The sequence below is a fragment of the Pempheris klunzingeri genome, chromosome 3, assembly GCF_042242105.1.
Source record: "Pempheris klunzingeri isolate RE-2024b chromosome 3, fPemKlu1.hap1, whole genome shotgun sequence".
NCBI classification, from domain to species: Eukaryota; Metazoa; Chordata; class Actinopteri; order Acropomatiformes; family Pempheridae; genus Pempheris; species Pempheris klunzingeri.
Window position 1 is genome coordinate 11868393 of NC_092014.1, and position 13730 is coordinate 11882122.

Below are 13730 nucleotides of genomic sequence, written 5' to 3' on the forward strand. Positions count from 1 at the left end.
GTCCGTAAAAGTGCAAATGCCCCAACCTTACAAAGATAACACCACAGCTGATATTCAGTTCAACCTGTCTTTAATTCAAATGTCTGACCTGTTTGTATCTTGAAACAGGAAGTATGAGGCATGTTGCTGTGTTACAATAGAAGTATAACACTATACTATTTGGAAAAGGCAATGATGAACTTTTTTTATTTATTTAACCAGGTCGCTCAATTTAGAACCGGTTCTCATTTACAATGACGACCTGGCACGACCTTTTTGACTACATTTAGAGCACTACTGGTACTACTTTTACAAAAATCAAGTATTGTTTCAAATAGTGCTAATAGTGTTAAAATTTCTGTTTTTCATATTTCATATGCAACAACACACCTTATACAGTATTTTCCTGTTTCAAGAGTACAGAAGTATCAACAGTAAATTGTACCTGCCAAAAGTAAAACCACTCATTTAACAATAATCTATATTATACTATTGGAGAAAGGCGGAGTTAATTCTAATTACTTTATAAACTGGATATAATATAAAGTCTATCTAAAGTCTTATTTATTCTAAATATAATAAAATAAAATATAATAATATGACATCATTGTTGATTGTATTTTGTTAATCTGAATCTACAAAGTAACTAAAGCTGTCAAATAAATGTGGAGGAGTAAAAAATACAATATATACCTCTGAAATGTAATGAAGTAAAAGTATAAAGTAGCAGAAAATAGAATTACTCATGTAAAAAACGAGTGCCTCAAAATTGTACAGTGCCTGAGTAATTGCATTTAGTCGCTTTCTTATACTGATATCTATTTATATGTAAGAAGTTAAAACTGGCTGACGAGCTCCAACAGTAAAATGCTGTGAACGAGCTGATGCATCTCTATTAACAATCTAAATATGTCATTTTTCTGGATAATGAGTATATCTACTTTTACGTTTGACACTTTCAGTAGATGTATATATTATCTCTGCACTTTTACTTCATTAGGATTTAACTTGAATTTGAAGTTTACACTTGTAAAACTTGTAATGGAGTATTTTTACAGTGTACAGCTGGCATTTACTTAAAGAGCTGAGTAGTTCTTCCATCACCGTATAAGGTAATAAGTCATCTACAGCCACATACCGCAGGGAAGGATCTAAACTGATATAAACTCGTAATAGACTACAGTCAAATGAGTACAGGCCACACTTGATTGATCTCTAAGTGAGTTCAGCATCATGAGTAGTGATACACAAAGCTGCAGTGACTACAGAGGCCCATGAGGGCCATCCACACATTAAGCAAATACAAATCAAACAGAGTACAGACGCCTGAATGAGTATAATCCCAATAAAAGAGAATTAATAACGCAAAGGAAGCAGTGGGCAACACAGATTGGTCACAACTCCTGGTCTAAAACCTCAGATTAAAGCATTACAGCACCTCAATAAAAGGGAAAAGGAAAACAGACAGCTCAACATGACAATGACAAAATAAATAGAAAATATAAATTTGGTTGTGCTGGTTTGCATTTGATGATTGTGAGTGTCAGCATTTCCGTCAATAAACCTGTGCTGGAAAGTAATCAAGTACATTCACCCAAATACTTACAATTTGGAGATCCTTACGATCTTTGCATATTCTCCTCACTAACTCACAACATCTTAGGTGTGGGTTTGTGGTGACTATATGATTTATCTTATCTATAACATTACTGAATGGAGTTTCCCTGAAAAGAGATATTTTTGGACATCTGATCCCACAGATTCATGCTCTAACATCTGCATAAATATTCCTGTAAAATTAATGATAGATCTATAGTTTGTTGAAGTCTGCTTATACAAAACTCAGTACAGCTCCTCATCTCCAAATATCCTCCTGTGAACAGACCAGTGAAGTTTCCAAAGTGTACCACCTGAGGGAGCACTTTCACACTTTTTAAAAAATGATGTTAGAACTTTATATCTCCACCAAATTGTTTATAAAGGCATTTTCTAAAAGATTTTTTAATGACATTCTCTAATATTTTAAAGACCATTGGTGATCAGAAGTTCATCACTGTTTGTCAGTGGTAAAATAGTGAGTTTTAAGAAAAAATTTGGTGTTTTTTTGTTGTAAATCATTATTGTGATGACTGGGAGATTTAAAAAAGTAACTTCATTTTGTTCTTTCTTTCATCTCTCAAGATGTAAAATCCCTGTGATGTTCCTGTAATTATTTAAGGAGTTTATAGTGATTTATAATAATTTTCTCTTTTGGACACTGTAATATTACACTACGTCAAATTTCATGTGAGGATTGTTCTATTAGATTAGATTAGCTTCAACTTTATTGTCATTACACTTGTACAGAACAAGGCAATGAAATGCAGTTTGGCATCTAACCAGAAGTGCAATTAGTAGCAAGTACAAAAATATATAAAGATTATGTACAGAATATACAGAGTAAGGATGTTTACAGATGCTATATACAGAAAGCTTAATGTCAGAAGTGGGCTATACTGTTGCTGCCATGTTCACAAGCTTTAATGAGTAAAACTTCATCCTCTATTGCTGTTGTATTTCTTTTTCAAAGGGGCCTGTAGCTGCTGAACCATGTAGTCTGAACCCAGCTTAGATAATTTCCACGGGCTCAATGGGGACCGTGTGAACTGCTGCAGTTCAGGCTGAGGGTGGCGCACCAAGCCAAAGGATTGTGTCCGGGACCCTCAGGGGTCACCACGGGTCAGAGCGCAGCGCCTGACAACACACACACACACACACACACACACACACACACACACACACACACACACACACACACACACTCCTCACTGAGCTGCTGTCACAAATTAGGCTTGGCTGGAGGCTTATTTATAGTCTCCTGTACCGGGCCGCTGTACAGACACTGGTGATAAACATACAAAGGAGCAATAAAGCTACCACTTATTAGATTTTTTCTTTATTATTATTATTTTTTTCTTTTTTTTTGTTGCAGATTTTGTGTCTATATGTGTGTGTAAGAGAGAGAGAGAGAGAGAGAGCATTACTCTATTACAGCATCTCATCTCTAACGCATGCAATAAGTTTTTTTCTTCTTCTTGTCCTTTTATTTTACGTGCACAACCAAAAGCTCCAATATTGAGCCACAGATGTAGGATCAGGCTACAACGGCAAACTAGCGCCACATAACATGTAGCCTGCAACATGTTAATTACAGTATATTCCACTGGTATTGCATGCATCTAAGAAATATCACACACTTAAGGACAATCTAGTGGTCTGTTGTTTGCAACATCACATAGATCTCACTGCTACCACCTGATAGATTTTAAGTCATTTGTACCATTTCAGGATCTGGATTGTTTTAATGTAAATATTTTCCTGCTCTGTGCTGCATGGATAGTAACTAAACATTGACACATTAGATATTTTCCAGAAACTAAAGCATCAAGACTCGCTGATAGCAGGACGAGTCTGGCTAAATGGACAGTGATAGAAAGAGAACAGTGCGCCAAAAATGCCTAAATTTAACGTACAGTGGATTCATATCTACGTTTTACTGAGTCATGTGCTGTTGGCACAAGATCTATCTGCTGAAACCACAAAAAGGAAAAGTAAATAATACTAAATAAATAGATACTACTAATAATAAGAACGGATACAGCCACAATATCTATGTATGATATGTATGTATTTCCTGTTTGATCATATTGTTACTAAAGTCCATTTTTGTGGTTATGCTGAGTATATGTATGTATGTATATCTTTTTATGGCCAATAAATTACTGTTGTTATCGTACACTAAGACGCCTTTATTGCCAGGTGGAGTATACAGTATACTATTAAATATTCTACTGTATCATTAGTGCCTAAAGGACCTATTAGATCAATGCAATCAAAACATACATTCGACATAAGAATCGATAAAGACTACAACTACTAATTTATCCTACACATGCGTAAAGACTGATGCCTGTCTGACTAACTCGGTCAAATTTGGGCAGTAATGTTATATATTTCTATGTAAATATCATGAATAATATTGCTCATAAAACAACTAATCCAAAAAACAACAAGTACTTTTTAAATCATAGTACTAATGGAACCAAGTTGGCAAAAAAATAAAAATATAATGTAAAAAATGTGGCTATGTAGTGGCTGGGCATATATTTTACCATGAATCTAAATATATCAGACGTGTATTCTTAAATTCAGATAGCTGTCGGGCCATTTAACAAAGCATTTTAACACGGAAATACATTGTTCTCATCACAGAACAATAAATCCTGACGCATCATTTGGCCTCGCACAGTACTGACGCAACACTTGGCATTACAAAGTCTCTCAGCAAAAACTTCCAGTATTTTATTCAGTTTTTGAAAAAGCAACAGCACACAAGTCCCTCCATATTTCAAAGGACAAACACATAAAAAGTGTTAAAACTTGCACAGTCAAGTAATTGGATTTTATGCCCCCGTCCCGCTCGCTCGCGCTTTTCTCTCCATGGTGCTCTAAAAACTCTCCAAACGCTTCAGATGTCTTGTGAGCCTTTCTTTCTCGATCTCCGCTGCTTTTTATTCTTCGACATCGCTCACAGGATCAAATATATCCAAGCACGGTGAAAGTTTCGAGATTAAAACGTTCTCAGTGAAATAAAAAGGATTGGAGTAAACTGTTTTGGCGCATGAGAGCAGTTTGAATCCGCGAGGAGCGCACACAATAAACCTGTTGTTAACCTTGCTGTGAAAATATGTTTGAAGAAAACAGCCAATTGTTGTATGAAATGTATTCAAGTATAAAATAATGCCCTTTGTTTGGGGGGAAAAACTTGAGCAATGTGAGGGTACAAAAGTCCCCTGTGGCATTTACTAGCACCCTTTGTGCAGTTTGCGCTTTGGCGTCTCCACTTGGCGCATTACCCAGGCCCCTTTAAATGCGATTGTTTCTTTCTTTCTAATGACATTTACCGGATCAAAACATGCTGTTAATTCGATCAGAAAGCTTCACCCTTCATAACAATGGCAGTATAATTTCTCCCAAAGTTTGTTAAGTTGACCGAAATTAGGCAAATGAATAGGGGTCTCCAGGCTACCCATCTTGCAGGTGACGGGGAATAATGCGCGTTCACACCAGCTGCATTCTTCTTTATTTCTCCCTTTCTTTCACAGCATTATTAAAATTTAGGCCAATGAAACTATTCATTCGACTGAATAGACATTTTCGTATAGGATAATAGGATACAAATTGAGCCTCTCCAAAGAGTCTCCAGTGGTGGGTAACCCTCGTGTGCCAGAGGCTGCTGGAGACGCTGGCCTTGACGCAGACGACGCTCGTGTGCCAGGGCTAATCACACACCTGCCGAGGAGTCCAACAAAATAAAGAATGTAAACAAAAAGCTTGCCATCTCTCATAAAAGATGGACGTGTCAGCAAGTCGTGTGAGAAACGCCGAGAACAAACGGGGGGACTCCGTCTCCAAAAGATCTCCCCTGAACTTGGCGGAACAGCCTATTAAAGGCTTACTTAATTACTCTAATGACACTGGACAGGCCTTAAAACTCGGACCGGGCTTGGATGAGAGTTAAGATCGCTTGCTGGGATTTGTAAACAGGCGATCGTGTGAGAAACGCGAGTTGGAAGAAAGAGGGTTTCTTTTTTCGCCGGCTTTGTTTTCAGTGCGCACAGTGCGCCCCGCCGGATCAGGCGATCCCAACGCTCACTTCTTATTTCCCGCCTGGGTTGTTACTATGCAAATAATATTCCAAAAGTAATCACGTGTCTTTTGAACAGCCACGTGGATTAACAAAGCAGGTTTGCCCCCCTGCTAGCCCATGGCTTTAGATTTTTACTATTTCTTTAACTGATCCTAAATGCACACATTTACCCAATGCATGGCTCTAATCCCACGGAATAATTTACATCATGAATGCCAGAGTTCCTCGCATGATCCCTTTATAAGGACCCGTTTTCCCCACAAACCTCAGTTTGCTTCATCTCCTGCCAGAGCATCACGTCTCTCCACCTTCCAACTGAATCGATTTTTTGACGAGTTGGTCAGATATTCGTCGATGGCATCTAAAATGAAAGACAGGAAGGTACGCGCTCCGTGTGCGCTCTGCATTATGAGGACTGAACTATTTTGGAAACGCGGCAATTTTTTAAAACACTTTTGAGTTACTTTGTGGAGTTTTGTATTTCAGCGTTTACACCGAATACTGTTTAAGTACAACTTGGAGTGATTCTTATGCTAGTGGAGGGGAAATCTATTGTCCAACACCTCTGTTGCGCGCGTTACAGGATAACTACAGCGCGCTACTGGCCTTTCTCACACGTACGGAGTATACGGCAATTATAATGTAACTACTTAGGTTAGAAACACTTAGAGTAAACCAAATTGAGGTCGTGTTGGGGATTTTTTAAACGTCGTTCAAAGCATCCGCAATATGACCTCAGAGTTATAGAAACTGCCCGGAGCACAGATGCCTGCTGCGCGCTCTGGAGCAGCACAGCGCGCGGCGCGCAAACTCTCCTGGAGTTACAGATCTCAGCGTCAAGTTTCCAAAATAATTCGTCGCTGCATACATTTTATTGAATGAATGTTTTTTTTTTTTTTTGCGTATTTGAGATAAATGAGGTGTATTGTATTTTTCCGTGTACTTATGTTGTTTCTCTCCTTGTTTTCACAGAGAACTCCCATCTCTCACAAAGTCATTGAGAAACGAAGACGGGACCGCATTAATCGTTGCCTTAACGAATTAGGAAAAACAGTACCAATGGCACTAGCAAAACAGGTATTGTAAAATTTGTACTGGGTGTTTTGTGAGAGAGATATCATATCATCTTTATTCTACAATATTGACAATCTAGCATGGGAATGTTTATCAGCCAATGTTCATTAAAGAATCTGGTCGTGTAATATTTGCAGCTAAACATTTTATAATGTAGTTTTTTTTCTATATTTTGGCAGAACTCTGGAAAATTGGAGAAGGCTGAAATCTTGGAAATGACAGTTCAGTACCTGCGAGCGCTCCACTCAGCGGATTTCCCCCGTGGGAGAGAAAAAGGTGAATACACTTTACGCATTACAATCCCACATGTCTGTTGGGAAGTTGTGTGACAATTTATATGATTCTGATTAAGTATAAATACGAGTTATTTGTGTCTTTATGTACTTTTTTAGTTTAACCCCCCTTATATTTATACATTTTGTTGAAAGTCCAGCTTTACGCACCGGAATCAGATCACCAAAACTACGCTGCGCTCAGTTGTTCATCATCTGATATCAGCTGAGTTGTAATCGCTGCTTACTTTGCTTCATTCCAGGTGAGCTGCTGGCTGAGTTTGCGAACTACTTCCACTACGGATACCACGAGTGTATGAAGAACCTGGTGCACTACCTGACCACAGAGGACAGGGCTGAAACCAAAGACATCAAGTACGCACGGATCCTCGCCTTCCTACAGTCAAAGTCCCGTGTGGTCACCGAGCCTGTGTTCGGCTCCGTCGGCTCGATGCCAGAGCCTTCTGACTACCTCAGCCAGCTGCACTCCTCTCCGGAGCACCAAAGCCACAGTCCCTCTGACTCCGTGTACCAGCAGAGTCCACCGGGACACTTCTCCTGGCACAGCTCGGCACGCAGCCCGGGCATCTCGTACCCAACTGTGCCTCTCTCTGCGCACACACAGCAGCACGCGGGATACTTGTCACCGGTGCAGGGACTCGATCACCATTATTTCAACTTCATCGGCCACACACACGCAAACACGTTTAGTTTGCACAGCGCGCAACACGCCATGTAAATAGTTTTCCTTTTCCTGTTTTGTTAATGTTCTTAATTTATATATGTGTGAATGATGATAATAGAGCCTGTACATGTTGTGAATAAATATCTCTGACTAAATCTCAGATTGTTTTGTGATCATTTAGACTCAGTCTGAGGTGGTTTCGTGACGCTTTATGTGCGTAAAACCACACAACATTAAAATTACAAGCAAATACGATCCTGTTACCTTCCTGTAAGAATAAACTGTTCGGAAAAAAATAAAGGGAAGTGAAGAGGGAGATAAAACACTTCCAAGTGAAACTGTGTGACAAGATGTTTAAAACGTTAAATCTTAAGAGAATTATTACTGATTTATTGTTTTTTTTTCCTTATGCATTATTGCTGAGTAGAAATATATAGAAGGGGAGCTGACAGCTAACCAAGCGCTTACAAACGTGTGTCATGAAATGGAAAAAAGTGGCGTAATAGAAACAAAAATAACTATTTTTTCAAAGGCAAGTGAATCAAGGCAGACTAGCAAAGACTCGAACTTTATCAAAAGCTCCAAAAAAGACCCAAAAAGCTCAGTGTTTGGGGTGCACAGCCACTACTTTTCTTCAGTCTGGTCCACAGACCTGTTTATGGGTGGATCCCTGTGTTTAATGGGTGTCACAGTGGCTTCCAGGGGGCAGATATGAGCCACTGAGCCACCAGCTCCTGACTTAAACAAACCTGCAGTTAACAAAACCATTGATTCACCAATCACTCCCCCTGCCTTAAAACTCAAATCTGTTATTGAATACCAAACCATTTTTGGGAGCTTTCAAGGGAAAATAAGTCAATAAAGATGTTCATATAAGGCATTACTGTATATAAACTCTTTCACAAAGAAGTAATTGTGATGTATTTCATGTAAAAAGTTGCATAGGATTTCAAAGAGTTACAGATGAAAGTATCAAAACAGGATAATAGTCGTCCTTCTTCTGAACGTTAGCCAAGTTTTACTATTTCCATATGTTTAGGGAAATGAGGTTGACTATTCATTGGGACTTAAGAGGGATATTATGCAGAGAAGACAGACAGGGAAGTAAAAGTTGGTGCTCATTTTCATGTAAAATGTGTTGTTTCTTCATTCAAACATAGTACCCAGTGAGCAGCATTACATTAAATCTGCGAGATCTAAGCCTTTTAAACTTTTCTCTCACTTTCTAAAGGAACGCCATATTGGGAATAGTTACTGATAGAAAGTGCTTTTTGCCTCCCACAGAAAAGGGAATTAATCTGATCAAAAGAGAATTGTTTTTGCCAAGCTTGTGTCTGCTATATGTGACCACAGGGTCTCAATAAATGCATTAAACTGCTTCCAGGCTCCTTGTGTCTTTCTTTAAGTGAGTTGTATGGTGTTGGATTGTAAAAAGAGAAGTTAGAAAAGAGAGCAGGAGGAAAACTCCTTGCTGTTTTCTTAACCAAGGAGCTCCATTGTGGGGCATCTGAAAGGAGAACAATCTCTGCGTCCTTGTGCTTTATCCTTGAGTGATTGCGAAGAAAAATAATCAACACCATGAAATCAACGTTTCTCTCTGAATGAGTTCAAGAAAACACTTTTCCCTGCTAGTTTTCCTTTAAGAAGCAAAGTTGAAATCATTTCAGATCTCTCTCTCTCTCTTCCTTGTGTCAGCTCAGGCGGTAATACCTGGACATGTTACTAAAGACCACAAAACAAGGTGTGTTATTGGGGTCCTCATATGTGTGTGACATGTATGGACATACATACCATATGATGGATGGAAGGATCCATCCGTTTCTGGGTGGATGGGGAGATGACAGATGCATGGATAAGCCCACATTAATCGCCTGGATGGTTGGATAAACCCACATTAACCAGCCCCTGACCAAAAAAAGACAAGCAACAAGAGAGAAAAGGAAAGAAATGAAAGACAGTGTCCATGCAGATGGAAAAAGTGACAATACGATAAAACAGAAAAGGATTTGAGGGAATACTTGGATCCCTACAGCCCCAATATTGGTTTAAATCCCGACTTTAAACAGGAAAGAAAAAGACTCATGGTCAGCCAGATGAGAAAGATTTAGCCGCAGAACCTCACATGAATAATAATAAATTGAGCACAGATAAAAAAAAAGGACTCCAAACCATTTATTGTCATGTAAACTGAGCCGCGGTGGTAAAGCTTCAGTTTGAGAATGTTTGTCTTTCGCATTAATATCACATGCTGAACAATAACAATCCACTCTTTTGAAAAATTATTCATCACTGGAATGAAAGTAATTCACACTCTGAATTTATACTTTTAACTCTGATGAACATGAAGTCACGCAGGTTTATGAAAAGTTGCATCAACATGCAAAAAAGGAAACAAGTCCAAGAAATTATTGTTTTTTAATGTGTTTGTATTTTATCAATGTATGAGAAATAAATGAAAACAAAGAATGTCTATATTGTTTATCTATTTTTTTTTTTTTTACGATTAACAGTTGTTCTTTGTTCATTGATTATGATACGATTTTTGCACTATTATCTCAATTATAAGACACACACTTTACACACTTGCTGCTTTTAGGCTCAAGCACAATAACGACATTTTAAGCTGCACTTCTCTTTGCAGACACTTTACACCCACGGCCCAATTTCATCTCCTCAGTAGTAAATTTTGTTACGAATTCTTTATCGCAACTTCCACTACAATTGTCGTAATACACTTTACAGGTTGTATTTATGACGTCGTAAGATTCAGTATCTTTTATTCATTTGTTTACAACAAAAATCTAAAATGTGTATCATGTTCTAGTTTTTAAAAGTGTTTGAAGTTATGTATTTATCCATCTGTTCTTGTATTTCTGCTGATGTAACACCTCAGTTTCCCATCAATAAATATTGCGTCATCAACAAAGCTGACTTATTTTATCTTATCATTTTATATTCACCAGTGAATTTCAGAGGGAAAGTGTTATACCTTTTACTCGACTACATGTATCTGACAGACATAGTTACTGTGAAAATTAAGATTTTTACAAACATATAATAGTTTGTGTTAGCTCCACCAAATGTTTAATATGCAGATTTGTTTGCATTGTTTTGCAGGAATGTTATAAATGAATAGATACCAAACCATTTTTATTTATGTTGTGGTGCAGTTGTTATCTCATGTGGACTTTGTTCAGACTTTATGTTTGTAGAAACACAACTAGAGCACCTGTGGGAGCACACGTGTGGTTCTCAACCTGAGGGTCTGGACCTTATAGAGTACCTACAGTCTTATGGTTTTAAAACGAGTGAAATATGCCAGTGCAAAGAGAATCTTTCTACTTTACATATGTGCTAATTGGTGAGCATTAAAGCTGCTAGGAGGTGGATTTTGTCTGTGTCCCCCTGCTTCAGTCAGTAAGTCAGTAAGTTAGACTAACCACCTGCTGGCTGTAGTTTTAATGGACAGACACACGAGTGGCATCAATCTTCTCATCTGTGTCTTGGCAAGAAAGTCAATTAAGACTTTCAAGATTTTAAGATTTCCCAAAATGTAGAATTATTCCTTTAAGGGGTATCAAGGCAAAAAGGTGGGGATACACTGCTGTGGCCTAAAGAGGGACCCATAAGTGTCGCGAGCTCCTGTTTTGATCTTTGCACCCCTATGAGCACTGAAGTCAGGCTTAGACGGTTAGCTAAGCTTCTGAGAGTACAACAGTAAATCTTCTTTCCTTTACTGTTGTGTGGTGTGTTTGTGTTGTCTGTGTGTGTGTGTGTGTGTGTGTGTCGTCAGTCGAGCTTTGGGAGCGAAGCCAAAGAAGTACACAAGCTGTGAGAAATCCAACAGTCAGTGCTGGTTGGTAATCAAAGTCCTCCAGTGGCATCGGATCCTCCGCCGGCTCACCTCAGGATGGTCGTCTGATCTCCAGCATGAAAAGACAGAGACAGAGAGCAGGGGGGAGGGAGGGAGAGAGGGGGAGGGAGACAGAGAGAGAAAGAAGAGTGAGAGAAACAGAAACAGTGAGAGATAGAGGGAGTGTTAAGAAAAGGGGGGAACGGGATGAAGAGCATTCCCACAACAGATACCACTATCTTCCAGGGCCCCCTTTCTGTATACACCCCTCCCCCCCCCCCCCCATCCTCCTCCTCCTCCTCCTCCCCCCTCCTCTTACCAATAATGCCAAAACTTGGCAGCCAACCCAGCACATGAGCAACAGTTTCCCATCAGAGAGAGGCAGCCATCCTACTGCCTTGGCACCAGTGATGTCTGAAGAATGACGGGCACTGTAAGAAGAGAGCAGACATGAATGGAGTCTGTTAGGAGAAAAAAAACACAGCACATATCAATGCCTTTTGATTGTCTGGGGGTGATTTGCTGAGAGCACATCACTGAGCTGAGTGAGGAAAGTGACGTATTTGATACGTATTTTTTTTTATAGAGAAAGGTGAATGTTTCTGGAGATGAACACAGAAAATAGATATATTTAAATCTTAATTTTCTAGACATAATACTTTTTGTTGTTTTTGCACGCTGAATCGATGATGTTCGGCTGAGCATATCGGCTATGAAAGTTCCTGTATGAGTATTTTTCCAGTCTCTTCTGCCCCCTGCCAAGGGATGAGGACTTCACCTTTCTGCACTTGGCACAACTCTCCATGTGCTCACCAGTGATGCCATCAGATTATGCAAATCCTTAAGAGATGTCCTATTCAACACTACCTCCATTTAGAACTGAGATATTTAAGCCAAAAATGAATAGAGTGATAAAAGAGGCAGTGTTTTAAAGGAGCAAAAGCAGGGAAGGGTCAAAGACATCTCCGATATAAATGGAAACATAATGAATACTGTACAGAATATCCCACTGGGGACCATCATTTCAGTCACACAATTTCTTGCTCTTTGTCTTTTTCTTCTGTTTTTCTCGTGTGCAGCCCGGCCACCGCCGCAGACAATCTGAGAAATATGGAGGCAGAGAGCAGCATGGGAACAGTCCAACAAGCGTGCAACAACACACTATAGAAAAGAGCTCTGAGTTAAAGAAACAAAAAACAAAACAAAAAACAAAAAGAAACAAACTGGGACCAACACTCTTTGTTATTCATGGGAAAAAAGAGCAAGCTTGTTAACTTGCACAATTAAGGCATCATTTGCCAAGAGAAAGTGCAGTTCTTTGTTTTTGGGGGACAAAAGGTTGAGAGAGCGTGTTTTAGATCATCGCTGAGAGTTTCATGAGGGTGGGTTTGGTTATCTGGCGTGCCACAACAAGGGGCACTTTTGTCACGAGCACAGACAGTGTGACATCGTAAAGTGCTCGAGATAAATCAGGTAATTTTGCATGGTTGTTAGACAAAGAGCACCATACATTCCAGTTCCTGTGTGTGCTTATAAAGGGAGTATGTGTAAAGAGGCGGCATATAATAACACCATGTGGGTAATTTCACAGGACGTCTCCAATAGAGTGGCATAATTTATGATTTAAGGCCTTTTTGTTAAAGACTAATGGCATTAAGTTTGACAACATCAATAAATTATTCAGATTTGGAGGAAAATGTTAAATTAAAGCACCCTTAATAAAGACATTTAATTAATATAGCACTACTTCACATTTAGAAAAATGAACAGCAGCGCTGCAGAAATGCAATTTAAAGTTTTCTGTTGTAACATTTCACTTTTGTTGGCATATCGAGGTTCTGTTGCTTTATTTCTTACTAAGCTCTGATGTCAGTTTGCACTCAGTGATTTCTAACACAGTGAGGTGTAAAACACGTCACATAACTCTCCTCCAGTGCTCCAAGCTTCTTTCATCAGACATCATAGAGCTACTGGGCCTTCATCATGATGTCTGACATTGTTTCTGGTCTCCCTATAAACAGCTCATCATCTGTCATATGACTTTTAGATCATAAAAGATGTATAGAAAACAAAATTACACTCATCTTTTTCAGAATTTGAAAAAGAAGTGTGTGTGAACAAGGAATTTGCTTTTGTACAGGTGGCACAACAGGAAAAAGACGAACTAAGAAAACTATA

General features: G+C 38.9%; 1 protein-coding gene across 1 annotated transcript; it reads left to right on the top strand.

Annotated features, from left to right (window-relative positions):
• The first annotated feature begins 6022 nt into the window (after window positions 1-6022).
• Window positions 6023-7753, top strand: helt (helt bHLH transcription factor). Its single transcript, XM_070828521.1, has 4 exons — window positions 6023-6049; window positions 6641-6745; window positions 6922-7018; window positions 7278-7753. The coding sequence occupies exons 1-4, from the start codon at window positions 6023-6025 to the stop codon at window positions 7751-7753; spliced, it is 705 nt and encodes a 234-aa protein (XP_070684622.1).
• The last annotated feature ends 5977 nt before the right edge of the window (window positions 7754-13730 follow it).

Coding starts and splice junctions, on each gene's coding strand:
- helt (XM_070828521.1), top strand. CDS start 6,023: ATGGCATCTAAAATGAAAGACAGGAAG. Junction 6,050..6,640: donor CTAAAATGAAAGACAGGAAG/GTACGCGCTCCG, acceptor TTGTTTTCACAG/AGAACTCCCATCTCTCACAA. Junction 6,746..6,921: donor CAATGGCACTAGCAAAACAG/GTATTGTAAAAT, acceptor ATATTTTGGCAG/AACTCTGGAAAATTGGAGAA.